Genomic DNA, 27,669 nt, shown 5'->3' with positions numbered 1-27,669 from the left:
CCGCAAGGCTAGAAAATTTTTTAAAATACCTGTGGACACCTCTTCATTACTCGTGTTGATGTTGTCTGATAATTCTGAGAAGGATGAGCATCATGCTCACATATGATCATGAATAACTATCATCTCTCTATTACTAGCTATGATTCTTACATTTATGATAACTTTGTAGGACCACTTTTTAAACTTGTAACTTCTTGTACGCTTCATAATTTACATATAAACATATACATATTCATCAGGAGAAATTCCAACAGTTAACAAATTTCAAATTCATAATTTGTAAGAGATAAAAAGATAAGACTTTTCAAAGAGAAAAAAAAAAAACTTACCCTTGCATGGGAGGAGGACAAGAGGTATACATCTCATATGCCCAATTTGATGAGAACCACTTCCCCTTCCACCATACTTCCCAGGCTCAATCCATATCCCACCTCCACATCTCAAAATTTTTTGAACCCAATCTTCCCCATATAGACATGTCCCTACCTTCTCCTGCACCACCTTCTCGATGTATTCCTCAATCGGGATCCACCCCATGTATTATTTGATCTAATCTAGTGGATGATCTTTGCAGGTAGCTAATTCTCATGCAGACCCATCTCTACCGCAATCGGATCTCTGACCGATTTCTCTTGAGCCCAACACTGAGTTGCCTATCATTGCTCGCACTCCTATTGCAGCTGCCCTGTTAGGCTCCCATCTTATGCTCACGCGAGCCAAAGATGGTATTTTTAAGACTTGCCACCCGTCACATCTTAGCGTTGTGAAATCCTTTGTACTTATTTATGCTCTTCTTGCCTCCACTGAACCAAAAGGATTCAAATCTGTAGCTAAGAATCCTATTTGGTTTGCCACCATGGATGAAGAAGTTCAAGCGCTACAAAATAATTGTACCTAGATTTTGGTTCCTCGACTCGCCAACACCAACATTGTGGGTTCCAAATGGATGTTTCGGACCAAATACTTGCCTGATGGATCTATCTAGCGTCTCAAAGCCTGTATTGTTGCCAATGGCTACACACAGGTACCGGGTCTTGACTATGCCGACACCTTTAGTCCTATCATCAAGGCTATCATTGTCCTTGTTGTTTTCTCTCTTTCTAGGACAAAAAAAATGGCATCTTCGCCAACTCGATGTCAAAAGTGTGTTCCTCAATGGTCATCTCACTGAACATGTTTATATGAAACATATAACGACTCAAAGAATAATGGTATTTAAATAATAAGAAGAAAGGGAATTGGAAACAGGAACAGAAGGAGGCAGTCGATGACGTTGCATTTTGGATGAGATAATCCCAAGAAATTCTCTAGGCCTCGTCGACGAACATAGGGGTTTCGTCGACGAGGGTTCTTCAGGATTTCTTCGGCGAAGTTCCGTCTCATCAATAAGAAGATCCCAAAAGAGGATTTTGGAAGTCTAAAATTTGTCGACGAGGGTTGAAGTTCGTCGACGAGTCTTCTTCTTGGCCTCGTCGATGAGATGACATCGCTCGTCGACGAAGGCCACAGTTTAAATAGGCCTAAAATCCATTTTTGGCCGAAATTTTCTTCGTAGAATCTCTCTTTCTCTCATCCTTCGGTTTCTCCTCCTTCTCTCTAAGTTTTTGGACCATATTTCCACTGGTTCGACGATCTGAAGCCACCACGACACTCTTGGAAAAGTTCTCTACAAATCTGCCGGAGCGGATCGTCGGTGGGGCTGAGTTGGAAACCATCCCAAATCCAGGGTAAGACTTTCTACTCAGTATTTGGTTTCTTGACAGTAGTAGAAAGTGTAATATGCATAGAAATACTGAACTTTAGTTATGGAGAATGTTGTTTTCAGGGTGTTGAACGGGGAACCCTGCGAGTGTGGGGCTATTTGTTTTGGGGGCTTTTCAGGACTCAGGTAAGGGGATAAACTAAGCTAGATGTGTTATGAAAATGATAAGTATGATTTTATAGCATTTGATTTCAGAGAAATATATATGTATATATATGCATTATGTTGGGAAATATTGTTGAAAATGATACTATGTTCTGATTATACAAAATACCTAATTCGTGTGGCATAAGTAGAAATTATAATGAAAAAAAAAACTGTTTTCTAGAAATGTGTTGATGATACGGATTTTTATAATGGAAAATCGGCATACGGGCCGAGATTTTTATATATTTGTCGGCGTACTGGCTGAACTACGTGTATGATTTGCCGACGTATGGGCCGAGTTATAGATGAGTTTGCCGGCGTATGGGCCGTGGTATGTATATGATTTGCTGACGTATGGGCCGAGCCATGGATATGATTTGCCAGTGTATGGGCTGAGCTATGGATATGATTTGCCGACGTACGGGCCGAGCTATGGTAAAATGTGAAATACCGATGTACGGGCCGATGATTTTCATGATATACTTATATATGCAAAATGATATGATTGATTTGATAATTAATGATATGAAATATCCATGTATCACAGTTTCAGTATATGTTATATGATATCAGAACCTGGTTGGCTTGGTCTAGGCTAACACTTGCATGGTACCGCTGCTATGTATCCATGGTCATCATGATCATGATGTTTGTGTTAACGCCGCTGTACGGAGTGGTGTGAGATTGGATAGTCGATGTGGTTTTTAAGAAATGTGTGAGCGCCCCTGGTGTACAGACTAGATCTGGCAGACCCATTGGACTTACAGACTATACTCTTGACTTGGCAGTGGTCGGTCAACCATTGTCAGGTCCCGCCTTTAGGCCACACAACCCAGTCATGTAGGGGTAATACAAGACAACAACCAGCTAACCGAACAGATTGTTTTCATATTATGTTATACGAGATGAATTATATTTATGAAAATCATGTATGTTCTGCATTGATTTGAAAATATATGTTTCCTAGATATGATACAGACAGTTATACTGATATGTTTATGTATGATTTTATATAAAACACGGAAATACTCATGTTGCCACACACTAGTGTTAGTTTATTTCCTTTACTGAGAGGTGTCTCACCCCGAATTTTATAAACATTTTAGGAGCCCTTGATAGGAGAGCGGGTAAAGTCCCGCTAATCTAGTACTGTTGATTTGCCTTTCTAGAAGGGTAAGTATTTTGATAGGGTCGGATGTATTTTGTGGGATGGCCCTAAGATATCTTTTGGGTTATGTACTGTGTATATATAAATATAGTGGTTGTAGTAACTCTGGTATTGTGATGGATGATTCTGTATTTATGATATTATGATTGCATGTTTCCTACTGCTTAGGCTTCCGTTATGTGTTCTGATGTATCCCTGATACCCACGGGTCTAGGAGGATTATGATCTGCTGAGTTTTGTGATATTGAATTTATTATATTATGAAAAAAAAATGTGAAAACTAAGCAGGTCATCATAGAACAACCCCTGACTATATTGACCCTCGCTTCCCCAGTTATGTTTTTTAGTTACAAAATGCTCTTTTTGGCCTAAAGTAGGCCCCTCGTGTCTAGTTTCAGCATTTCAGCTCTTTTCTCACTTACTTGGTTTTTATTGCAGTCGTGCAAACACATCACCTTTGTTTTTCATAAGTGGTCTGACATGATCTATTTGCTTCTCTATAATGATGACATCATCATTACAAGCAACAACTCCTCTCTTCTTGACAATTTTACTTGCAAGCTCAATTTTGAGTTCGCTACTAAGGATTTGGGTTCTCTCAATTACTTCCTTGGTCTTTAAGCTACGTCTACGCCTTGAGACCAACTCAAGGATTCCACAATCTACTAAGAAACTCCTTCACCAGCGGAGCAAGCCTTACAACTCGGGTACCAAACCCTACACTTGGGAACAAATCCCTACCCGCTCACAAAGAGCCTTCGGCTCACAAAAAACCTTCACTAAATGGTTCACAAAGAACCTCCAATAATGAGATGATGGATAATACAAAGCAATGTTCCTTAAATGAGCAAATATAATTTACAAGCAAATCTCACACTATTTCTCTCAAGGATTGAATCACACAAGAGAAGTGAGCAAGAGAGAATGAGCACTTGTGATAAATGAACTGAGTTGCAAAGTGCAAGGTTTGTTTTTTATAAAAAGATTTTTCATGACTAAACTTGTGTAAAAACCAATCAAAACCATACTAAACAAGTCTATGGACTTGTATTTATAGTCAAAACACCCAACCAGCCATTATTGGATAGTTGGGAGCAATTCACAAAAGAAACTAGCCGTTTTCTAGTTGTTGGGACGTTGTTCACAATGCCACTCGTGGACTAGTATACCCTACTTGTTGACTAGTCACACTCTACGACTCGTCAACTAGTGGCCCCCACTCGTTGACAAGTGACCTGAATCAGAAAGAGTCATCAACATGAAAGTTGTGATATTTTTTCTTAACTTTCCAGAGACACCAAAATCGCCCTTTTTAGACTTTTCTATCAAAAGTTATGACCCAAATTGTAAAGACCTAGAAGTTTAAAAAGATTAAAATAATTTAGAAATAAATAAAATAACAAATAAATAAATAAAAGGAATGACGTGGGAAAAAAAATTAAAAAAAAATTAATTAAGTAACTAAATTATTAGTTGTTAAATTAAATATTATCACATTGGATTTAAAAAATAATAATAATTAAAATAAGAGATATATATATATATATATATATATATATATATATATATAAAAGTAAGTTAATATATATATAAATATATAAGTTAAAGTAATATAATATATGTATATAAGTAAGTTAATATATATATAAATATATAAGTTAAAGTAATATAATATATATATAAGTAAGTTAATATATATATATATATATATATATATATATATATATATAAAGTAATCTGAAGAAGAAAGAAGAAGCAGAGAAGTAGCACGCGGCCCCCCACCCTCCTGAAAAATTTTGTTTCTCCTGCACGCCAACCACTTCCATCTCCGCCTCTCTCCTTCTCTCAATTTCTCGGTGAATTGGTAGCGGATCGGGAAACGGAAGGTGCCGTTAGATTCCTGGTTTCGCTGCCGACATTTCTACTGGAGCAGATTGGTCGTGGGAACGACTTAAGCACTGCTCCTATGGAAAGGTAATTTTTTCCTATTTTCTCAATTTTGCTTTAAATCTGCTGTTAAATCGGTGAACGGGTACCACCACATGGTCATAGTCGTCGCCATCGTCATTTTGACATAGGTAATTTTTCAATTGAGATTTTCTAAACCCTACTCCAAAGTGAGAATGGGATTGGGAAATTTGGCAAATTAGTTAAATATGCTGGTATAACTGTAAATTCAAAATTATGACCCTAGAAAATATTTAAATAGTATGTTATTTAGAAATAATTTAAATCAAATTAGGGTTTTTGAATCAAGGCTCGGGTAAGCACCGCGGGTGTAATTTTGGGCCCCGCAGGCATAATTTATAAAATTAAGTGGGAGTATTAAATATTAGTTTAAATGTTAATTTGAGGTGTGTGAAGCCTAGGGAAGGCTAGATGGGTAGTATTTTGGGGAAATGAATTAATTAATTTGGGAAATTTGGTAATTTGGTTATATTTAAGGGTATATATAATTATTTAGAATTTATGGGCCTAGAAATTATTAAAATAATATTTTATTCAGAAATAATTTATTAGAACTAGGAATTTAATTTCAGGATTCGGGTGAATGCCACAGGCATCTTTTTGGGGTCCTTGTTGGCGTAGTTCAAGAAACAAGGTAAGGGAGAAATTTATATATTAAATTAGGTTTTTCATGAATTAAAAATGAACATGTGTTATTTATGTATATATGTTTTTATGTGGGTTTAAAATGTCAGCCATAAAATTTATGTTTTCTGAGCCTAGGATTGTTGATATAGTTATGTATGTGTGAAAGTAAACAAACGAAAGTGAAAGGAATTTTCTAAGGAATTATGTAAGAAATGAAGTGTATTTTAAGCATATAAATGTTAAATGTGGGTTGACTTATTTTATGAGAAATATGTATGAATTTTACTGCTAAATTGTGTGGCATGAGAATCTATGCAAATTATATGTTAAATGTATGAGATGCAAGTTAAGTAAGTAAAACAATGAGAATAAAATATGATATGGACAATGTTGCTTGTGTATGTTAAATGCAACCATGTAAATGTAAGACAGCTGAAAGAGAGCCATGTTAGCAGATCTAGTACACTTCTGTGTAAACTAACTGATGACAGCTAAAAGGAGTTGTGTTAGCAGATTTAGCACGTTTCTACATAGACTAATTGATGATGGCTAAAGACCAGCTATAGTACGAATGAAATGAAATGTTATGCAATGAAATGACTGATGAAATGACAATGAAATGAAATGACAAAGGCAAATGATGTAAAGGGAAAAAAGTCACTTAAAGTGAAACGAAATGCAAAGTTAAGTTATGAACAGGAATGAATGTACATGAATGTATAATGACAGAACAGAATAATGTATTATGATAATAGAAATATGTATGTACGTAGAACAGGTTACGATTAGGCGAGGCATACTCTTCGCCTAAGGGCTTGCTGAGTAAGGCGAGTGCACTAGTAGCTTCAGATGTGGCAGTAGCTGCAGAATACACTAGGGCAGAGGGAACCTACTTGTATGGGCGGGTAGGATTCCCTATCCTTATGGGCCTTTGTCAGTAAACTATTGTTGAACTCTGTGAGTACGAGATCTATTTATCACTTGAGGGCTTACTGAGTAAGGTGAGTGCCCTGGTATGCTTTAGTTGTGACCTTTGGGTTGCCAAATGTATCAGAGCAGAGAGGTGCTACTTGTATGGGCGGGTAATCACCCCTATCTTTGGGTAATCTCGTGCGTTAAACATTTGCATGTGTTTGATTAGGTTCAGGGAATGATTTCAAAAATTATGTTAACGATTTTCAAATGTTAAATATTATGTTATATATAAACTCATGTTTGCCACACACTGCTTTAATACATGGTTTCTTCCCTTACTGAGATGTGTCTCACCCGAATATGAATTTATCTTTTTTTTTTTAGGATTTCATCGAGATCGAGCTTAGAGAGCTCGAGGTTCTATAACATTATTGGGAAATAGTAAAAGAAAATGGTAAATTTTAATGTTAATTTTGGGATGTAGAATATTTATGTTATATGCCTTTATATTTTAAGGCTATTGAGTAAGGAATAATTGTGAAAAATACTGAATTATTTTGGGAGTTATGTAGATTTATGAAAATGCAGGTGTTGGATGATTTAATATGGATTATAGTTAGAATTAGTAAACTTTGATATTATGTTATATGGAGATTATGATTATGTTTTCCGCTGCGTATGTTATGTTAATTATGGAATATGATTTATCAGAGATTTTATCAGGTTTAGCACGCCGGACCCGGGTTTAGGGGTTCGGGGCCTTACACAAATACCAAAGGGCATTTAGGACTCAAGGCTGCACTACGTTGGTCGACAATTGCTCTGTTTTTCCTTGTCAAAAAGTCTTTTAATCTCTTAAAACATTCTTGAACAAAAGTATATGAAATATATTAAGTCTAATAAAGTTTAATAATTGTTCAAAAGAGTTTTACTTTAAATATAGGATATCTTGTTTTATGAAAACACATTTGAAAGTTCATTTGATATCTTATATGCTTAGTATGTCCTTTATAAAAATATGCTTGACTTTCTTTGAACCTTTAGGACATAAAGCTCGTTTTGACACAATCGGGACTAAGTATGAAAATGTTTATAAAACCAAGATATTTGAAAACTTGTTGCTTTGAAAGCGTATTTGTGTTTAGAATTCTTTTGACAAACTCATAAATTTATCTTTGAAAACTTGTGAAAGTTGAGTTCGTGAGTTAGGTGAAATCCTATGAACTCATGTATCCTAGTATGCAGGTACATTTTGCTCAACTCTTGCTAAAAAACTATGCATGAAATAAAACCGCAAGAGTTACAAAATAAACTACCTCAAATATACACCCCTTTACATATAATACAACATTAAGTTTCCTTTGGTGTGCTTGAGTTCTTTCCAAGTGAGTGTCCATCTGATTTTTCCTACTTGACGTCTATTCGGTCCAAGCTTTGCCTTTGATTTAGTACTTCTTGCATTCGTCATTGGAATCTGTACTAAACATGATCTGCAAAGATAGGAAATACTAGGAACAACATATAGGTTAATATCATCAAAACATATAAACCATGATTATGTAGCCTCCAAGGCTAACAAAATGCATTGTGAAGAAATAAATGATCTAGAGTTAGAAAAGCGAGACTTTATCCAACTGTCTAGTAGTTTGTGATTTTCCTTAATATATTTGCTTTTGTATTGTTAAGATGGATATAGAGTAGCGCAATGAAAGGGTATCACATGATGTTGTATTTGACCTTACTATTAACTCTTTGTTCCCCTAACATTATGTATTCTAACATTTTATTTTTTATATAAAAAAGGCATAGTAAAAATACTTGATATTAATTGATTTCATTTTAGTGCAAACATTTTATTAAAATCCTTTTTTTTAATAGCCTAAAACTCGAACTTTGACAAACCATAAAGACCCCTAGGCAACACCAAATTAGCAGAGAATATGATCAACTCCGTAGCTTACTCCTATCAAGTCAAGGATTGGATTTTGTTTGAAGTCAAATCTATAGACCTCCTATTACTAGGAGGCCTTGCAACTTGTCCATGCTTTATACTTGAGTCATCCTCCAATTGTACCAATTTATGGCAACTTATTGAATTTGAGATATTGGTGACGAGATTTTTCAATTAAGGCACACAAAATTTAAGGAAGAAAGGCTAAACCAAAACTTAGACTTAATTGGCCAAATTGATCATATCCTTGAAACTGAATCAACATTGACTTGATTGACTTGGTCAATATCAACTTGAACGAGCCTGAACCGATGGTAGTTACAAGTTTCTAGTTCTCTACCTTAAAAAAAAAATTCAAAAGTTGTATTGCAACTGTTATATGTAAGTATCGTTCTCATGAAATAAGTAATCTAGAGTAGGAGAAAAAAGTGAGATTTATCAAAATGCCAGCAATTTGTGATTTTCAACCATATATTAACACTTGTATGGGTATGATAAGTGGTGAATAACATAATACATAGATTAAATGATGTTGGATTTGATCCAACTAATGGCCTTCTTTATCCCTTTCAAATTATGATTTTCCAACATTTACTTTAGAAAAAAGAATGGCAAAAAATTTTATATTAATTGATTTCATATTAAAATACACTTTTTTAAAATGCTAGAGATAGTTTATATTTTGGTTGTTGCGGGATAAAAAATATGGTTGGGGTGCTCCTTCGACTCTCGTTGACCTGAAAGAAGAAAATAAAGGCTTGGAGGACCCGGGGTGTACTCCGGGGGGCCACTCCGATGCCTAAGTAAGGGAAATACTTTTAGAAAGGCTGAATGCAACAGTATAATTGTGTTGAAAATGACTTACCTTTGCTTGCATCCCCAGTCCCTACTTATAGGGGCTTGAGTTGACCATTGGTTGGCTCAGATTTATTGCGTGGGGGCGTGAATCGCTCTTCAGCCATAAGTGCGTGCGCCTGTCACTCTGTTTTTAAGGGCGTCGGCGTGAATCTCTCCTTCTCTTTATTAGGTCGGAGCTAATCACTCGTCAGAAAGTCAGACTTGGAGAAAGTATGAGCCAGGCGTTGACCTGCCCTTATTAGCGTGATTTATTATGGACATATCATTGGTAATAATTGATTTCATATTAGTATATTCTTTTTTGAAAAATGCTACAGATAGATAGTTTATTTGGTAATTAAGCTACTTGGACATAAGAAATTATATAGGGAACCTACCCCTTTATATGTCCATATGTATGTTTTTTAAAAATTCTAAACATGTTGAAAATAAGTCCCTCTCTTTATATGTCTGATATTAATGAATGTAAGATCAATTTGTCATATGATTAATATTTAAAATATATACAAACGTCAAGAGGCAAATCCTCTTTATCATTTTTCGCTTAGGGAAACAAATTTATGACAACTATTGAATGTGGGGCACGGTAAAAAACTTCATATTAATTGATTTCATATTTGTGTGAATTTTTTTTAAAGGTATAGATAAATATTAATTTTTTTGGTAATTAATGCTCTACCTTGATGCACATATTTATGTTAATTTATTGAATGGGGGTATTGGCTAAGAGATATTTGGGCAAAGGCATGCAAGATCTAAGAAGGAAAGAGTCAACCATTGTCTTAAAACCCTAGCAAGATGCAACTTGAAGCCCACATAATTTTAAGAGAAATTTAATGGATCCAAATATTAATACAATATCTTATAATTGAATCTTAAGGAATCATCCATTACAAATCTTTCTTAAAAAAAAATTGAAAAAAAAAAAATGAAGAGAGAAAATTGTATGATTAAATTAATAAAGTTACTTTATTTGGAGTGTGAATTTTGTTGTGTTAGTTATTAGTAAATTTTATAGGGAAATGATCTAGTAAACTAATTTAGCATAGTGACGAGTATGGATTAGGATTATGAGAACTTGTAAAGGATCAAGTTTTAATAATAAGATATTGTATTAATATTTGATCCCACTATAATGATATAAGACCCACCTAATTAAAGCTCACACCAAGCAATACCTCTTATAAGTCGTTAAATTTCCTAACCTCAGTAGGATTTTATGCCATTGTATACTTCATCAGAACCATACCAATTAGAGGCCAAAGGAAGGGAATTGCCCTAGCTAAGTATGATGGGAGATGAAATAAATTTGGGAAAAAAAAATTTAAACATGGAATGTTTTGGTGCCATCAAAGAGTAAATAAATAACCATGGTAAGATGTTGCTTCTGAGGGGTGTCAGCCATCACTGGCAGGTCTCTGTTTGTCTTGTTGATGTGGTTCATAACATGTTCACATCCCTTTCAAGAAAGGGTCTTGAAGTCGAACCAATTTAGGATTTAGCTCAAAAAGGATGGAGCACTTTCTAGCAAGCATGCTCCAATATTACTCAAAAGTGGCTGTGCCCACCTATTTTAATTTGAATGGGGATTTCATGTGCTCTCCAGAGTCCCTGCAACCAGAGCCCTGTGAAGAAAACAAAGACAAATATTCTTGCTTTATAATTAACAGAAACCCAAGTGCCATTAATCCCACCAAAGGGAACAATATATATCATAATGATCTGTAACATGATAAATGCCAGCAAAGAGGTTCATTCAGGATGGTCAATTTCTAGCCTAAATAGACAACCAAGTCGAAACCCTGCTACAGAGTTCACTAAAAGAGAAGAAACAGGGGAAAACATAGAAACCTACACTACAATTATGCTCACTTCCTCTTCTTGGTTGGTGGCTGGGGATCCTCCTCCTCTTCATCCTCCTCTTCATCCTCATCCTCGTCGTCCTCTTCATCACCATCGTCATCATCACCATCTTCATCGTCTTCGTCATCATCTTCATCGTCGCTTCCCCCATTTCCGTTGGCCTCAGGATCAGCCTCGGGATCCCCTTCCTCTTCATCCTCCCCTTCTCCACCTGAGAAGTCATCATCTCCCTCATCATCATCCTGTTCTTCCCCACCATCATCGTCCTCGTCCTCGTCATCCTCTGTATCACTGCCATCTACGTTTTCAGGATCAGGCTGTCCCATTCTGTGAAGCTCTTCTATAGGAAACCTACAAAAAGAAGAATCCATCAAGCCTAATTTCTTTACCTCCATGCAAATTATTGAAGGTTAAAATATGGTGGGAAGATTCTTATTACCTTTCATCTGTCATAATTAATGCTGGCGACAAATTTATACCATTTAACAGCAATCCTGTCTGAAGCATTTTTAGCTTGTGTTAAGCAAAAAAATTGAACAAAGAAACGCGTAACAAAGCAATCATAGGTTCTCATCCAAAAAGAAATAACAGGATTTCCCCCATTTTTATATTATAGACCAGAAAGTTTGTTAGAGGAAGCATGTGCAAACCCAGGTCCCATCATAGAACAGGTCCTCGCTCTAATATCAAACATTTGCCTCACTTTTATATGCAACAATGTACTATCTTTTCAGTTCCATGCCATTACTAATTATCTATCTTTCATACACACCAATGAAATTTTTTATTCTTGATAATATCCAACAGTTCAACCTTAAACAATAGCAATATCTAAGCCATCATTACTAATCAGCATTGCCATAACTGCCATATGACCAGTAGGTCCAGTACCAGTTTGGCATTGTGTCCAAAACTAATTGCCAAAATTCCTGCTGCAACACATATATTCAACCCAAAGAACCTAGATAAAGTAATAATTGGCGTGCCTAATGCTTGGTATTAAGGTGCTCACTTTGTTTTTACTGATTTTCATGTTTTCTTTCCAGAGTGGGAAGACTCTAAATGGATTCCTCTGTTTCTGCACCTGAAATTCCATGACTATGATTTCTTTTGGATGAACTGAAAAGTAGAGCAATACGGCAATGCTTATTAACATCATACAATCTTAAAGTGAAAAACCCCCTTCTTGTGGGTTGGGGTGTTACAACAATACAATCCTAAACTCATATATTTCTAACCAAATGAAATAAACATAGAACATTCTAGAACGGTATTTACTAAGAGCATAGAAGAAGTGAATAATAGGTAGTGCAGACACTAAAAAATGCTGAAAAAAAATAATCACTCTTTAAGTCAAAAAATAGCAAGAGTGAGGCAAAGATCAGGCACTTTCATGCTAAAACCTGCTAGATATGCAAAGCTATTGGCCCTATGGAGCTGAACGCAGCATAACAGTAGTTATCAATACACACTAGGTTACATAATTTGTTTGATTACAGATAATGCTATATATTGAGAGAAAGAGAGAGAGAAAGACGGAGAGAGAGGGAGAGTGTTCAAAAAGAACACAAATCTGAAAAAAAAAAAACATTAAAACCAAAACACCAAATCATACAAGCTGATAACAGGTATTAAAATCACAAATAGTCTAGGCAACTTGACATGACTAACAATAATGTGCTTAAAATCAGTTCAAAGGACCCTAGGTTAAGAAATCTAAAACATGCCTCAGTAACTACTGATTTTGAAAGATATGCATGGAGACCATGAGGAATATGCCCCAACAAGTCCAACAACCTAACTTGTAAAGCAAGAATTTCACTTTCCCAGATCACAATATGCGGAAAAATTACATTACCAAAAACAAAATGAGCTATAAATGAAGCATACAGTCTTCCACTAAAGCAAATTGTAAAATTCCAGTATAACAAGCACCAGTACTTTCCACACTTGAGAGAATGCAAGATAGACCATTAAGAGCGTGCCCTAACAAGTCAAAACAACCTAAATAAAGAGCCCAAATTCTGAAGAACACAATAAGTGGAAATTTTATATTAAGTTCAAACAGCCTAAGTAGTAGAGAAAAAACCTAAATTCTGAACAACACGTCGGTCAAAATTTTGTATTACAACAAACAAAATAAACAACTAATGAATTATAAATCGTTGACTGAGGCAATTTCTAAGCTTCACACAATTCAACCTACGACCAGAATAGATAACTTTTTTTATGAAGTCGAAGAGAAAATTAAAGAATAAAACACCTCCAAGTAATAGCAAAAATCCAAGCTTTAATAAAATAGTAAAAATATCCAAGGTGCAGAATTTAAGATAAATCTAATGGCAAAACAAATGCAAGAAGTACAACCCCTGCATAACAAAAAATAGAAATCTTCACCACAGAAATTGTAGTTAGAGGGGAATGGAAGATATACCATGGTGAGCAGGCAGGAAAGAGATCTCCCGGCAACCAAAATCGCGTCCACCACCGCTGCTTCCACGAGAGAGTATACCGCTCCGTTCAAAGCACCCACTTCAGAGCTGAAGCTCCCCACATCCATTGTACCAAAAATGTGCTCAACTACACTAAAAATTACAATGGGAAAAAAAATCCAGAAACAAAAACGAGAGATGCAATGAGAGAGACAGAGCAATAGCATAAACCCAAAAAACAACTCGAGAGTAAGCAAAGAAACAAAGGATATAGTGTGTGAGAGAGAGAGAGAGAAAGAGAGGAGAAAGAGAGAGAGAGAGACCTTGAGTAAGAAAAGAGGGCTCCGGGAAATCTTGAAGACAGAGCGAGCTCTGTGCACTAATGCAGTACGCAGGCGAGTTGGGGTGTTGAAAGGGGAAGGCTTTGAGAATTTTGGGGTCAGGTAGGGTTCTTGTCGTAAACCCAAGGGTGCGATTGGGCTAGGGTTTTTGCTTCTCATCAAGATTTAAGGGCTTGTTTGGCGAGAGTCGCAAAAACGCAGTTTTTCAGATAGACATTTTTTTTTTATAAAAATTTTTGCGTTTTATTTATTTATTTATTTTGCCAGTACCGTGGAAGTTTTAATTTAGGGCCTTAGCTTTACATTTGTGTCAATCTGTTTAAAATAATAATATTAAATTTTATTTAAATTAATATAATTTAAATCAATACGGTTAGTTGAGTGATATTTGCAACTTCAATATGAACTTTTGAAACTAAGTTATCTATGTGACAATTTCTAATCGATCCCCTATCAATAAGCTAGTTGTCAAACTTTATTGATATCTTAGATTATTGAGGCTATTCATTAAAGGAAGAATTTATATTTTAAGTTTTTAGTATATTTTTAACATGTGTGACGCGGAGTTCTTTTGACTTCCACAATATTATATAATATATTATCCTTTTATCATAATAAAATAAAATGAACCTTAAAACAAAAAAAAGAATATCTTATTGTACACATGTGACCCCATGAATCAGTGTATAGCCACATGGGCGACTGATTTAAAAATTCTTTGCATTCTTATTGAGATTCAAATTCATAAGGAAGAAAATTTATGGATGGAATCAAATAGACAGTATTTACAAACAAAAGTACTTGATTATTGGGGAAAAATCAATATACTTCTAATGTCAAATCAGGATCAACTAGTACAGAAATAAAGTATTGGATCCAAAACGTTGTGTCATGCGCACTATTGGCTCAAAAACTCAAAAATGTATATGAACGAAAAATACTTTTTTATTTCATACAAATACAATAGTTTAAGTAAGAAAAATTAATAAAACATATGAAAAACATAAATTATAATAATATATGTAGTGATCCTAAAAAAATAATTAAGATTAACTATTAATTAATTAATTAATTAATTATTATTTAATTGAGTTAATAAATTAATTAAATATAAATGTATTGATATATATGATAAGTTATATATATATATATATATATATGTGTAAGTAATTTAATATATAAGTAATGATATTATAATAAATAGATATATGATATATGTTGTTAATGTTAGGTTCGTAAGATACAAAGAACATTTATTTTCCTTCTTCACATCTCAATCAAGCCTCCTCCATCCTCTTCCTCTCTCTCCTCATTTTCTCAATAAATATTCGTCAATCGGGAAACGGAAGATATCGTTGGATTCCTAACTCCGCTACCGACATTTCTACAGGAGCGAATTTGTCGTAAGAGCAGCATAGGTACCATTCCTGGGGTAAGACAATTTTTCCCTATTTACTCAATTTCTCCTTAGGTCTTCAGTCAAATCAACGATCATGCACCACCATAGGGTTCTAGTCGCGATCGTCGTCATTTTGGTTGGAGAAAATTTTCAATTTGAGTTTCCTAAGCACCACTCCAAAGCGAGAGTGAGATTTTAGAACATAAGTATATTTGTTATATTTGAGGGTATAATTATTTATTTGAAATTTAAGGGTTTAAGAAATATTAAAATAGTATTTTATTTAGGTTTGATTTAATTGGACTAGGGTTTTTGAATTAGGGTCCATATGAGCGTCGCAGGCATCTGTGTGGGATTCCTGTTGATGTAATTCAAGGATTTAGGTAAGGAAAAATTATATATTAAATCAGGTTTTATGAAAAAAAAGATAATGAATTATGTTATACTTATGTATATGTTTTGGTATAGGTTTTAAAATACCAACCATGCAAATTATGTTTTTTGAGCTTATGACAGCTTATTTAGCTATATATATATATATATATATGAAAATGGACTGATGAAAGTGAAAAGTATTTTCTAAAAAATTATGTAAGAAATGGAAATTATATTTTCAGTATTCAAATGCTAAATGTGAGTTGACTTATTTTACAAGGAATATGTATGAATTTTATTACTAAATCGTGTGACATGAGTAAATTTAAGTTCTGTGAAAATATATGTTAAATGTATAAGATGCAATGTAACGACCTGAATTTAAAAATGAAATTTAAATAATAAGGAAAAGGAAATGGAAACCGGAAACAGAAGGAAGCCATAGACTTCATCGACGAATCCCCTGTATTCGTCGAAGAAAGCTTAAGAGAATTCGTCGACGAACACAGGGCCTCGTCGACGAGAAAATACAAAGAGAGGTTCTAAGGCAGCCTGAATTTCGTCGATGAACACAGGACCTCGTCTATGAAATTTGTGAAGGACTGGTCGACAAAATCCTGTTTTATAAGAATGAAAAATCCGGGAAAGATAGTATTTTTTACAAAATCTCTCTCTCTCTCTCCTTTCTCTCTCTACAGTTCTCTCTCCCTTCTCTCTACGTTTCCGGCTCCACCAGTTGTCAGATCGACGATCCGAAGTCACCACGATGCTCCTGGCGGAGTTCTCTCCAAATCTGCTGGAGTGGATCGTGGGAGAAAGATAGTTGGAAATCATCCCAAAGTTGAGGTAAGGCTTTTTAAGTCATATTTGGTCTTGCGCTAGTTAGAAGAAATGTTGTGCGCATGAAAATACTGAAATTTAATACTGGGCGTTTTCAGTTTCAAAGTGTTGGTCAAGGAACCCCTCATGTCTTAAACTTGAATGCTTTTGGGTGAAAACTTTCTACCCAATATTTGAGTCTTTGGCAATTGAGGAAATTATTGTATGTTTCGAAATACTGAACTTTAATTTTGGGATTTTTTATTTTCAGGGTGTTGAGTTAGGAACCCTGCGGGTGCGAGGCAATTTTATTAGGGGCTTTCCTGGAATCAGGTAAGGGGATAAACTAAACTAGTACTGTTTTGGAAAATGCTTATAAATATATATAGTTATCATTTGATTTATGGAAAATGTATATGTTTATATATACGTATGTTTTATATTTGCAAAATACTGTAAAAATGATCGTATGTTGAATATGTGGAAAATCTACTGTGTGGCATGAGTAAAAATATTGTGTAATGCTGTTTTCTAGGAATGTGGATGATGTGGATTTTTATGAGGAAAAACCGGCGTATGGGCCGAGATGTTTTTGTACATATATATATATATATATGTGTGTGGATATGTTTGCCGGCGTACGGGCTGTGCTATGTGATTTGCCGACGTACAGGTCTTGCTATGTGGTTTGCCAGCGTACGGGCGATGCTATGTGATTTGACGGCGTACGGGCTGTGCTATGTTAAAATAAGAAATACCGGTGTACAGGCCGACGATTTTTATGATACATGTATATATGTGAAATGATACGATTGATGTGAAAATAAATGAAATGAGATATTTATGTATCACGGTTTCAGTATATGTATATGATATCAGAACCTGGTTGGCTTGGTTTAGGCTAGCACGTGCACAGTACCATTGCTATGTGTCCATGGTCCTCATGATCATGATATTTGTGTTAACGACGCTGTACGGAGTGGTGTGAGATTGGATGGTCGATGTGGTTATGTTCGAGGAGTGTACTGTTATCGCCCCTGGTGTACGGACCAGTCTGGGTAGACCCATCGGACCTACAAACTAGACTATCGACTTGACAGTGGTCGGCCAACCATTGTCAGGTCCCGCCTTCGGGCCACAAAACCCAGTCATGTGGGGGTAATACATGACAACAGTCAGCTAACCACCAGGATTGTTTTATATTATTATTATTATTATTATTATAACATGAGTTGAGATATGTTATGAAAATGCAGTATGTTCTGCCATGTTGATATATATATATATATATATATATATATATATATGTTTTTTCAGATTTGATGAAATAGTACTAAATGTGTTATATATGATATATGTTGAACACGAATTACTCATGTTGCCACACACTAGTATTACTTTATTTCTCTTACTGAGAGGTGTCTCACCCCTAAATTTTATTAACTTTTCAGGAGCCCCGGATAGGAAAGCGGGAAAAGCCCCGCAGAAGTAGTGTTGTTTATCTACCCTCTACGAAGGGTAAATTTTTGGTAGGGACAGTTAGGTTTTGTGGGAGTTGTCCATAGATTCCATTTTTGGGATGTATGTATATATTGAGAGTTAGTGTTTATAGTACTCTGGTATGTATTGGGCACATTATGTTGAGATGTATATAATTTTATACTTTCTGCTGCGTAGGCTTTTGCTGTATGTTTTGTTATATCTCTGGTACCCACGGGTCCAAGTAGATGGAGACCTGCTGAGCTGGTATGTGTGATGTGTGGATTTGGTTTGATGTTGATTGATATAAAAAGAAAAAAAAAATATGTGAAAAATGAGCAGGTCGTGACATGCAGTAATGCATTGAGAATGAAATATGATATGAACTATGCTGCTTATATATGTTAATGCAATCATGTAAAGGTAAGACAGCTGAAAAGAGCCGTGTTAGCAGATTCTAGGGCATTTCTATGTAAACTAACTGATGACAGCTAAAAGAAGTTGTGTTAGCATATTTTAGTGCATTTTTATGTGGACTAACTGATGACGGTTAAAGAGCAGTTGTAGTACGAGTGAATGAAATGAAAATGGAATGAAATGACAATGGAATGAAATGTGAAATGTGAACGATATAAATGAGAAAGAGTCACTTAAAGTAAAATGAAATAAAATGTTAAAGTTATGAACATGAACAAATATGAATTGTTGAATAATGACAGAAAGAATAATGTATTATGATATTAGAAGTATTTATGCTAATAGAATATGTTATAACTGGGACGGGGCATACTCTTCACCCGAGAGCTTGCTGAGAAAGGTGAGTGCGCTAATAGTATCAAATGTAGCAGTAGGCTGCATAACACACTAGGGCAGAGGGAACCTACTTATATGGGCGGGTAGATTTCCCTATCCTTGAGGCCTTCGTTGGTAAACCTCTATTTGAATTGTGTGAGTACAAGATCAATCTAACACTAGAGACCTTACTGAGCCCTGATATGCTCCTTCGGGTTGCCAAATGTATGAGAGCAGAGGGGTGTTACTTGTATGGGCAGGTAATCACCCCTATCCTTGGGTAATCTAATGGCTAAATCTTTTGCATGTGATTGATTAGGTTCAGAAAATGATTTTAGAAATTATGTTAGTGATTTTCAAATGTTAAATATTATGTTGTTATATAAACTCATGTTAGTCACACGCTATTTTAATATATTGTTTCTTTCTTTACTGAGATGTGTCTCACCTGAATATAAATGTATCTTTTTTAGGACCTCCTCGAGATCGAGCTTAAAGAGCTTGAGATTTTATAGCATTTTTGGGAGATATAAGAAAAAGGGTATAAACATTTTAATGATATTTTTGGAAATGTAAATATTTTATGTTTTATGTCTTATGTTTTAAGGTTGATAAGAATTGAATGACTATGAATACGGGATGTTTTTGGGGATATGTATATATGTGAATATGGGTGGATGCATGGTTTATTATGGTATATATATAGGAGTAGAAAACTCTGGTATTATATTTGTTGGAAGATTATATTTATGTTTTTCGCTGCATAAGTGATATTAGAATGTCGGTTAGCAGGTAAATGAATGGATTAGTAGCACTCTGGGTCCACTTAGAGGGTCGGGGCGTTATAGATGGTATCAGAGCAATGTCCAGTCGGAAATGTGATTAGATTCACATCGTCTGGTTATGGAAATATTAGAGTATTAGGTTAAGGATGATTTATACCAAAGTATAGGATTGAGTTGCGATAAGGATAGGGATGGGTAGATTAAGATACCGTTAGGAATTCTAAGTTGTGTTTCGTAAGTTTGAAACTAGAAATCGCTTGATGGTCTTCTGTGTTTTTCTGAAGAAGTAGTTATTTTTAAAAAATCATGGTAAATCCATCGATGGTGATGTTTTAGATTAGAAAAATTAGAACTTGAGATTTGAACTCAAAGGTTAGGTTGGTTGATTTGTGGAGAAAAAAAAATAATCTTTGAATAAGAATAATTTAGGTGATGTGATTTAATGGTTTGTGATTCATATAGGTGTTTGATGTTTAAATTGAGGCTTGTTAACGAGTTTAGCTTAAGTTTGTGGGGTTCCTGATTATTGTTATTCGAGGTTAACTTAGATTCGTTGAGGTCATGAGAGATTTTATTCGTAGTAGTATTTATCAAATTTCGGGTACGAAATTCTTTAAAGGAGGGGAGAATGTAGTGATCCTAAAAATAATAATAATTAAGATTAACTATTAATTAATTATTATTTAATTGAGTTAATAAATTAATTAAATATTATTTAATTGAATTAATTAAGTAAATAATATGATGGGTATATATATATATATAAGGTTACGGTATCTAAATGTATTGATATATATGATAAGTTTTATATATATATTTGTAAGTAATTTAATATATAAGTAATGATATTATAATAAATAGATATATGATATATGTTGTTAATGTTAGGTTCTCAGGAAGTTTCAAAACTTCCTGAGAAAGTAAGATACAGAGAACGTCTATTTTCCCTCTTCACATCTCACTCACGCCTCCTCCGTCCTCCACCTCTCTCTCCTTATTTTCTCAACAAATATTCGGCCGATCAGGAAACGAAAGGTACCGTTGGGTTCCTAACTCCGCTATCGACATTTCTATAAGAGCAGATTTGTCGTGGGAGCAGCGTAGATACCATTCTTGGGGTAAAACAACTTTTCCCAATTTACTCAATTTTTCCTTAGATCTTTAGTCAAATCGACGATCAGGTACCACCATGGGGTCCTAGTCGCAATCGTCATCATTTTGGTTAGAGTAAATTTTCAATTTGGGTTTCCTAGGCACCACTCCAAAGCGAGAGTGAGATTTTGGAAAATAAGTAAATTGGTTATATTTGAGGGTATAATTATTTATTTGGAATTTAATGGCTTAGGAAATATTAAAATAGTATTTTATTTATGATTGATTTAATTGGACTAGGTTTTTGAACTAGGGTTTAGGTGAGTGTCATGGGCATCTGTGTGGGACTCTTGTCAATGTAATTCAAGGATTCAGATAAGGAAAAATTATATATTAAATCAGGTTTTATGAAATAAAAGATAATGAATTATGTTATACTTAAGTATATGTTTTGGTATAGGTTTTAAAATGCCAACCATGTAAATTACGTTTTCTGTGCCTATGACCACTTATTTAGTAATGCATATGTGAAAATGGACTGATGAAAGTGAAAGGTATTTTCTGAAAAATTATGTAAGAAATGTGAATTATATTTTCAGTATTCAAATGCTAAATGTGAGTTGACTTATTTTAGAAGGAATATGTATGAATTTTATTATTAAATTGTGTGGCATGAGTAAATGTAAGTTTTGTGCAAATATATGTTAAATGTATAAAATGCAGGCTAAGTAATGCATTGAGATATCTTTGGCCTTCAATAAACAAAGCTGGGAGATCATCATTGGTGAAAGCCAATGATTCATTGTTTTTATTCCCAAAAATAACATGGATAGGGATATTCAGGATTTTAGGCCCATAAACCTGGCCGGAAGTGTTTATAAGTTTGATGGCAAAAGTTTTTGCTCAGAGATTCAAAAAGGTGATTGGGGAAGTTTTTTAGAACCTGAAAATGCCTCATCTCAGTAAGCCAAAATTTTAACATGATTCTAGTTGCGGCAGATGATGTGTGAACTCTAGAATTTGAAAGAATAAACCTACTTTGATATAAAGAACAGATATTGAAAAGCTTTTGACCATGCTTGCTCAGACTTGCTCCTCCGCCTGTTGGAAAGGATGAGCTTGGAGTTTGGACGAAAAATGGAGGGAATGGATCAAGTTTTGCATTTCCACTACTAATTATTCAGTGATTAATAATTGCCCTCCTAAGGGTTTTTTCACCAATCGGAGGAGACCAAGGCAAGCTTGTGGGTGTCTGATTTACACGTAACCTTCATAGCTTCTGCTGATGATACCATTTTCTTTGGAAACAACGAGGAGCAGTTACGGGCACTAAGCGTTGTGCTCCAATTGTTTGGTTTAAAGCAGCCTTTGAACTGAGTGAAAACGAAGATGGGTGAGATTATTCATTTGGGGATGTGAGGCATGCCAGCATGCAAGCAGCTAACCCATGGTGCAGGGTGGGAAGCACTACCAATGCAATGTGCTTGAAAATGCTTCTAGGTACTACATTCAAAAGTGAGACAATCTGAGATTGTTATTGAGAGATTTAAAAAAAAAAAAAAATGTTGCAGGTTGGAATTTCAAAGAAACTGTAAACAGTGGAAGAGCCAAATATAGAGATTTTTTTTGCCACCTTGCTATTTCCACATTTAATTTATTTTCATTCAAACTTCCAGCACTAGTGGTTGAGAGACTTGACAGCTGGGAAGAAATTTTTTGGGTGATAGTTGGCAAAGAAGGAAGTTCTACTTCGTGAACTAAGAAACAATCTGCTTGGTCATCAGATCAGGTGGATTGGGTTAAGGCATTTGAAAGACTTCAACAAAGCGCTCCATAAGTTAGATTTGTTGTGTAAAACAATGGATTACTGGAGAAAAGTACTTGAGAATAAGTGAAACCATGAGAAAAGGGTGCAGGACCAAGAGCATCAACCTATCAAGAAAAGAGAGGTACAAACAAGGCGTATAAGGCATCCTACACTAAACCAAAAAGAGCAAAAGAAGAGTATATAAAAACATAAAATAGAAATGGATAACTTATTCTTAAATCACTTACAATTTCTGGCTAAACATGTGATAATGTGAGACAGATTCTCATTGTGAACTCCTTTCAGATACTTGTCTCATGATCAAACCTGCTCCAGAGGACGGCACAGCCTTTTCACCCATTGAGTCAAAATCTGCCACTTCATGCCCAGAACACATACTTGCAATTCCACAATAATTCTCCAATGCCTTATGCAGTCTCTCAAAGGCATTGAGCTTTCCAATTCTTTTTGCTTTCTGATCCATAGTTCTATATTTGCTCAACTAAAATCATTGCTGCCCAAATGCTCAAAGTTTTATTTCATCCACCAAACTAATTGCATATTTTTATTTACATTATACAGCATTGATTCCACTAATCCAACATACTGTCATTCTATTTGTTTTCAACCTTCTCAATAAGCATTTCAAGCGTTTGCAGTCTTCCGCTGTCTCTTAGTTTGAAGTTTCATTTCTAAACAACAAACTAAGTTATTCTACCTTGTTACCATATTTGATTTGATGGAAGTTATCCCCACAAGGCCATCAATATGAGCATGCTGATACATTTCTAAAAATAATTTGAGTAGAAAAAGCTTGTATAAGTTGGTTTTAGCTCCTAATATTTTCTTGTTTACCTGCCCAGTTGTTTTTTCATCAGCAAAGTGGTTTATTATATCTTTTGCATTAATGTCAAAAACAAAAAGTGACCTGAGGAACGCCCCTGGGGGCTGGAGGGAAATTTATCCAGGGAGTTGTTGTCTCTAGTTCTGGTTTTCTGACTTTCATATACCTGTGAGTAGGTAGAGAACACCTTTCCCTTATGGGTTGGGATGGTGGTGTTACCCCTCTAGCAGTTCCCAAACCAAGGAGAGAGGGGTGAAATCCAACAACAGCTGGTTCTTAACCTTCTCATTCCCTAGCCACTCAAAATGGCAGCTTGCACAGCAGCAGAATAAGCAACAGCTTCATTGGGATTTAGGCTCTTGTAAAGCTCCTTCCCAGTAAAGACATCCTGCAACAGCTGCTGTACCTTGGGAGTCTTAGTAGAACCACCAACAAGAACAACATCATGGACATGGTTCTTGTCCATTTTAGCATCTCTCAAGCATTTCTCCACAGGTTCCATGCGCTTTCTGAAGAGACCCATGTTGAGCTCCTCAAATCTGGCATGGATAAAAGTGGAGAAGAAGTCAATAAGCTCAAACAAAGAATAAATCTCAATACTGGCCTGAGCTGTGGAGGAAAGATTCCTCTTTACCCTCTCATTCTATGCCCTCAGTCTCCTCAATGCTCTAGGGTTATTGCTGTCCTTGTGCTTTCTATTGAACTCTTGGAACAAAATGATTCATCTCCTGCCATTGCTTCCACTTTAAAAGACCCTCTTCAGTGGCATGGAGGAAGATGTCAAAAGTGCCGCCATCAATATCAATGATGAGTAAATACATTTTTTCACCAGCACTGGTAGCTTTCTTGTCAAGCCCATAGGCAAATAGCAGCAGCACTTGGGTCGTTGGTGAGCAGACATAGGAAAGAGCAGTCCTGTTGCCTTGTTCATTGGCTATGATCTTAACATGATCATGTTGCCAAACACCAACACGAGTAGGTAATACCCAGATCTATTACAATTGCTGGACCTTCAACTTTCCCGCCCATTCTTGTTCTCGCCAGAAAAAGGTTCAGCTAGTGAAAGGGTTCGAGCTGGAGCGAAGAATGAGCTGGTTACTAATATAACTCCAGGTTTTCTATAATGCCCTGTCAGCTAATTCTGCACTAGTCTAACAACACAATCATTAAAAACTGGTGGCACACACTTTTCCATCTCAAAAAATGCAAGCCAAAGCTCAAATTCAAGAAGATGAAGATTTGAAAAAGTTCATTGGCCCCGTGGCGCCCACCGCGGGAGGGGGGTGGGGGTGGGGAATTAAAATAGAATGCATTCAGATTTGATAATATATAATATAAGCTTATCAAGCATAAAAGAAAATATCCTGAAATCTAAATCCCATATGCAAGTATCATTTTAAAGAAGCTTTTCAAACAAAAAAGAATCAGAAAGCCAAAAATACAAAGCTAATGATCAGTAAAGATACCATAAATTCCAGTGAGCCCAAACCGGTTCAATAATAAATACATGCGAGTTTATTTCGTAGAAAGAAATTGTCTCAAATCTCAATTCCATATGAAAGTATCAGTTAAGGCAAAACACACAAACCCAAGTACAGTTCACTCACTGTGGCAGCTTTCCTGATCGAAAAGTTGCAAACTTTGAGGCCTTGGAGTATGAGTAACTTATCTCATTCTCCTTCAAAAATTCCTCAAGCAATTTCTTTACGCCTTCAGGATCAGCACTCTCACACTCAATCTCATAACAGGTTCCAAACTCATACTTGGTCTCATCCAACTCCAATTTCAATCCCTTCCATTCATAAACATCACGAACGTTCTTAAACCCACCCAAGCACACAAAGCCCCCATCACCAACCCCAAACTCATCCCTAGCCCTCTTCACCACTCTCGACTCAACCGACCGAAGCCTCGCCGGTTCTGCCACACAACTGCGGCCAATCGCGGGGTCCAATTCCTCCTCATCTTCAGCCACGCGACTGACGCCGTTGATTAGAACAGCGTTGGCCTTGAGAGAGACGACGCAGATGGCATCGTCGTCGTAGAATCGGAGGCGGAGTACGGCGCGGTGAGAGGAGAGTTCCCCGGCAGCGCCGTCGAAGCAGAGGTTATCCTGGCGGTGGGTTTTCAGGCGGAAAGGAGAGAGGACGGCGGCCAGGGCACCGTGGGCGGCTGCGTCAGGGAGACGCATCTTGACCTCGACCTCCATAAGGGTTATGATTAGGGTTAGGGTTTAGGTTTCAGGAAGACAGGCCGATACGCTGGGGCTTGGAGGAAGGGTCTTTGGAACGGTCGAGGTGGTGTAAGAGAGAGGTTGCGCCTGTGGCGGTAGCGGAAGTGGAGGCGGAGCGCTTGCGAGCTTCTTCGAGTTCTTCTTTGTCTTCGACTTTCACTTCGATCTTGCTTGGTTTTCTTCTCAACATTTCAAAATCTCGCGAAACCCTAGCGATGGTCAAGCTTGATTCGGGTAGGAAGGACTTCCAGAGCCGTGTTTATTAAAATATGTTATTTTTTATTTTAAAATTAATAATTTCTAAATATTTTTAAATTCGTGGCTTTGGATAAATAAACCAAAATAAATAAATAAATAAAATCCTAAGGTTGCATCTATGACCAAACCAAACCAAACCAAACCAAATTCTTGGATAAGTTACTAAAACCTAATGGTTAGGTTCATTTCTTTGGATTTTGATTGAAAATTAAGGATATGTTTGGTGTATTGCTGTCTTTTATTTTTTTGGTGAAGAAATAGATTATAAATACATTTGTTTATGTTATCGATTTTCAGCTATTTATCAAAAAATTAAAAATTATATTTTATAGTTATAAGCTGTTTTGACAACTTGTTGACAAAAGTTTTAATATCCAAAAATATTTTTTTTTTGGATTAAACTATTCATCTTATACACTTTTAAATTAAAATTAAAACTAAATGAGCATATAAATTTGAATACAATTAAAAAATATATACATAAATTTTTAAAAATAATAATAAATCCAATTACAAAATATTTTCATTATTTTTCAATTGTCATATCTAATAAAATTTTTATTGTAAAGATAAAAATGAGTATTTTTTACTTAATTTTTCAATTTATATTAATTTTATAAATGTTAACCAAACATGTTATTAGTTTTTAGTTTTTAATTTTTGTTTCTCTAATATTTTACAATGATACCAAACAATCCCTAAAAAAAATCATTTCCATGAATTAAATATATCTCAAAAGATTTACCATCACAAATTTCATTGCAATACATTAATAACTTTTAAAAAAGAGAAAGAGGGCAGCACCTCCATTTTATTTATTAATATACATTCACTTTTGGCGAATGAATACTGTGGTTACAAGATAAGTAAAAGGGAGATTACAGAAAAACTCTCCCAAAAATAATATCAACAACCAATCAAATCAAAACAACAAAACTAAACATAACTAACAAAAAAGATAAAAATATAAATACAACTAAAAACAAATCAAAATTTATTAAACAAAACTCTAGAGTTGAACTAACGACGAATGAAAATGAGACCTCACCTATTCATTCGAAAAATACCTTTCAGATAATGTGGTAAAAAGTGTTGTTTTTCGTAAATTACATTATTTCTCATTTCTCCTTCTTTAACAAGAAAATCAGTCGCACTATTGTCTTCCCTATATTGATGCATTACCATGACGTTCACTTCTTCTAACTCCACCACGAGCTCCTTCTAAAAATTCCAATACATTAATAATTTTTTAAGAATAATTAACTAGCATTTTATCCTTTGTCATGTATGTGAATTTTATATAAAATATGAGTCTTATACAAGAAATGATCGACTTGGTTTGTGCACATAGTCAACAAACCCGCGGTGCAAGAAACAAAAATTTGAAGTAGAATAAAAGAAGACAAATTGGGCCTTTAGGGCTACTTGAATGGTTCATCCTAGAGAGGAGAAAAATTAATGAATAGAAAAATCAATAGATATGTAAAGTTATTACTCATTCAACACTTTTAGTTTTTTTTTTTTTTTTTAATAATATGGGGACTTCAACCACCATCACACTACTTTGGATATTATGGTGCGGCATCAAACTCGGGAGGTGAAAACTGCCCACCCATTGGCATACCCTTGGTAATTCATCTGTGTAAACTCTTAAGAAGGAATCGAATTTATGACCTTGGGGTCACTAAAGTCACAAGTTGCCCTTACTACTTGAGCCAACCCGATTAGACCATTCAACACTTTTAGCTGCACAA

General features: G+C 35.3%; 2 protein-coding genes and 1 pseudogene across 3 annotated transcripts; all 3 read right to left on the bottom strand.

Moving 5' to 3' along the window:
* Nucleotides 1-11,075: 11,075 nt before the first annotated feature.
* On the bottom strand, nucleotides 11,076-14,237 carry LOC131158186 (uncharacterized). 2 transcript variants are annotated; one of them, XM_058112859.1, is made up of 4 exons: nucleotides 14,015-14,237; nucleotides 13,694-13,844; nucleotides 11,699-11,757; nucleotides 11,076-11,610 (listed from the first exon to the last, which is right to left on the bottom strand). In XM_058112859.1, exons 2-4 carry the CDS (start codon nucleotides 13,817-13,819, stop codon nucleotides 11,265-11,267), a joined length of 531 nt encoding a protein of 176 aa, XP_057968842.1. In that variant the 5' UTR covers nucleotides 13,820-13,844; nucleotides 14,015-14,237; the 3' UTR covers nucleotides 11,076-11,264. The 2 variants fall into 2 exon arrangements, with proteins under 2 accessions (XP_057968842.1, XP_057968843.1); XM_058112860.1 differs by having other exon boundaries at nucleotides 13,694-13,839; nucleotides 14,015-14,231.
* Nucleotides 14,238-23,294: 9,057 nt separating this feature from the next.
* LOC131158755 (heat shock cognate 70 kDa protein 2-like) lies at nucleotides 23,295-24,453 on the bottom strand (annotated as a pseudogene).
* A 421-nt stretch (nucleotides 24,454-24,874) lies between these two features.
* On the bottom strand, nucleotides 24,875-26,065 carry LOC131158185 (triphosphate tunnel metalloenzyme 3). The gene has a single exon (XM_058112858.1). It carries the CDS (start codon nucleotides 25,631-25,633, stop codon nucleotides 25,028-25,030), a length of 606 nt encoding a protein of 201 aa, XP_057968841.1. The 5' UTR covers nucleotides 25,634-26,065; the 3' UTR covers nucleotides 24,875-25,027.
* Nucleotides 26,066-27,669: the final 1,604 nt, after the last annotated feature.

The sequence above is a fragment of the Malania oleifera genome, chromosome 6, assembly GCF_029873635.1.
Source record: "Malania oleifera isolate guangnan ecotype guangnan chromosome 6, ASM2987363v1, whole genome shotgun sequence".
Taxonomy (NCBI): domain Eukaryota; kingdom Viridiplantae; phylum Streptophyta; class Magnoliopsida; order Santalales; family Ximeniaceae; genus Malania; species Malania oleifera.
Note: the sequence above shows the minus strand (reverse complement) of the source record. Positions and strands in the feature narration are given on the sequence as shown.

Coding starts and splice junctions, on each gene's coding strand:
- LOC131158186 (XM_058112859.1), bottom strand. CDS start 13,819: ATGGATGTGGGGAGCTTCAGCTCTGAAGTGGGTGCTTTGAACGGAGCG. Junction 11,758..13,693: donor TTTCCTGCCTGCTCACCATG/GTATATCTTCCA, acceptor AAAATGCTTCAG/ACAGGATTGCTGTTAAATGG. Junction 11,611..11,698: donor TTAATTATGACAGATGAAAG/GTAATAAGAATC, acceptor TTCTTTTTGTAG/GTTTCCTATAGAAGAGCTTC.
- LOC131158185 (XM_058112858.1), bottom strand. CDS start 25,633: ATGGAGGTCGAGGTCAAGATGCGTCTCCCTGACGCAGCCGCCCACGGT.